This window comes from Zychaea mexicana (assembly GCF_025766255.1).
Source record: "Zychaea mexicana strain RSA 1403 chromosome Unknown BDB00scaffold_88, whole genome shotgun sequence".
In the NCBI taxonomy this organism is placed as follows: Eukaryota; Fungi; Mucoromycota; class Mucoromycetes; order Mucorales; family Lichtheimiaceae; genus Zychaea; species Zychaea mexicana.
In genome coordinates this window covers 1-1,555 of record NW_026516751.1, presented here as the reverse complement: position 1 = coordinate 1,555, position 1,555 = coordinate 1, and the positions used below count along the sequence as shown (strand labels likewise).

The following is a 1,555-nucleotide window of genomic DNA, read 5'->3' as shown; positions in this document are numbered from 1 at the left end:
TTAATGACGTAATTTCAGTAAGAGCACTCGCAGCGATGCTTGTAACAAAACTTGTAAATTGAGGACTTGTAAGATCCTTGTAGTACTACTATACCGAACTTTCGCAATGGTTATTGTAATTTACAAGCTCACAGATTTCCTGCTAACTTTACCAGCTTCCATTGTAAAATTTACAAGTCCTCTATAAAAGAAATTGTAAAATAAACATACCATTTACAAGCACCGCTGCGAGTGCTCAAGAACGACAAATAAACGCCAAATCATCACTGGTACATGATAGCGAAAACAAGATCGATGTTCTAGTGCCACTGATAACGTTTCTCCCATGGGTCTATGTGTACACAACATGTGCCTCCATATACAACTATGTCTAGATAAAAATACCGAAACAGATAGAAATTACGTCGATAAAGCAACGGCGAATAGTAGTAGACATTGTAAATATGATAGATCATAAAAATACAGGCGTTTCACGAAGGTACTATTTTCTATCCGACATCGCGTGGTAGACATGGTCAGGTGTCACGTCAGCAGTTGCTCCATGTAGGGAGAAATGGTATAAGAAAGGAATGGCATTCTAGAGAAAGGTGGAATAGGGGTGTTGGTGGCAGATATGGCTTTGGAAAATTCAATCGATGCGATATTGACGGACCCGACTTGGTCCCTCCTGTTGTGAGTGTTGCGACTCTTGTTCGAGCATGCTGGACTGGTGCACCGCAAAGCACTGTTGACCTTGACCAATTTGCCTTCGCGCCGGTATTGGTAGCAGTAACTTGGTCACGGTCGGGGGAACCCAAATGATGTTGTAAGGTGGCGTTCGCACCACAACAGTGGCCTTTTATCCTCGAGTTTGTTGATTTATATGCGCCAAAAAACATCAAGGTGGATGCGGATCCACGTACCCTCCACGATGACACAAGTTTCCGATGAAAGACGTTGTGTCGGATGTCCCTAGTGCGAGCATTTTGTCGTCTGTCTTGATCACCAGTATTGTCGTCATGTTTCTTCTTGTACTGTTCCCGTCTGGCTTGGTGAGCTGCTTCCAGCGTAGCTGCTGTTTTCTTTTTAGCTGTATAAGTCTGTGCTGGAGGTAGCGGGCGCGCCACAGATGGCAGATCTGATGGCTGTGTTGGTGCTGTTTCAGGTGCTGAAGAAGAAGATGGCGATGATGATGGCTGGGGACGGGTGTACGAAACAATTGTTTGGTGCAGATCTTTGGCAGTAGTGGTGATAGAAGTTGCTGATACTACAAGCCCTGGGTCCACGCCGATAACACCAACGTTCTTCTTTGTAGCAAGGCTCTCAACTATTTTTTCTTGTAATAGTTGCTATGATATACAAACAATGTAAGTATTGCATCAAGTGTACCACGTCTTTGAGTTTGGTGATATCTGTTCCTTATCGAGTGCAGCTGGTTCTGCCTTGGGTTTCTGTTGTATCAAGTACAGCTGCGATCGGATGTCGGCCAATTTGTTTCTGAGCGACCTGAGCAATAACAGAATTTGCTTGCTTGCATACCATCTGCAGCTCACTATACTTTACACGATTCCGCAAT

General features: G+C 44.1%; 1 protein-coding gene across 1 annotated transcript; it reads right to left on the bottom strand.

Annotated features, from left to right (window-relative positions):
* Positions 1 to 628: 628 nt before the first annotated feature.
* On the bottom strand, positions 629 to 1,521 carry BDB00DRAFT_876374 (uncharacterized protein; the record flags this gene model as incomplete). Its single annotated transcript, XM_053127477.1, has 3 exons — positions 629 to 835; positions 903 to 1,328; positions 1,447 to 1,521. The coding sequence occupies 3 exons, from the start codon at positions 1,519 to 1,521 to the stop codon at positions 629 to 631; spliced, it is 708 nt and encodes a 235-aa protein (XP_052975651.1).
* Between the last annotated feature and the right edge of the window lie 34 nt (positions 1,522 to 1,555).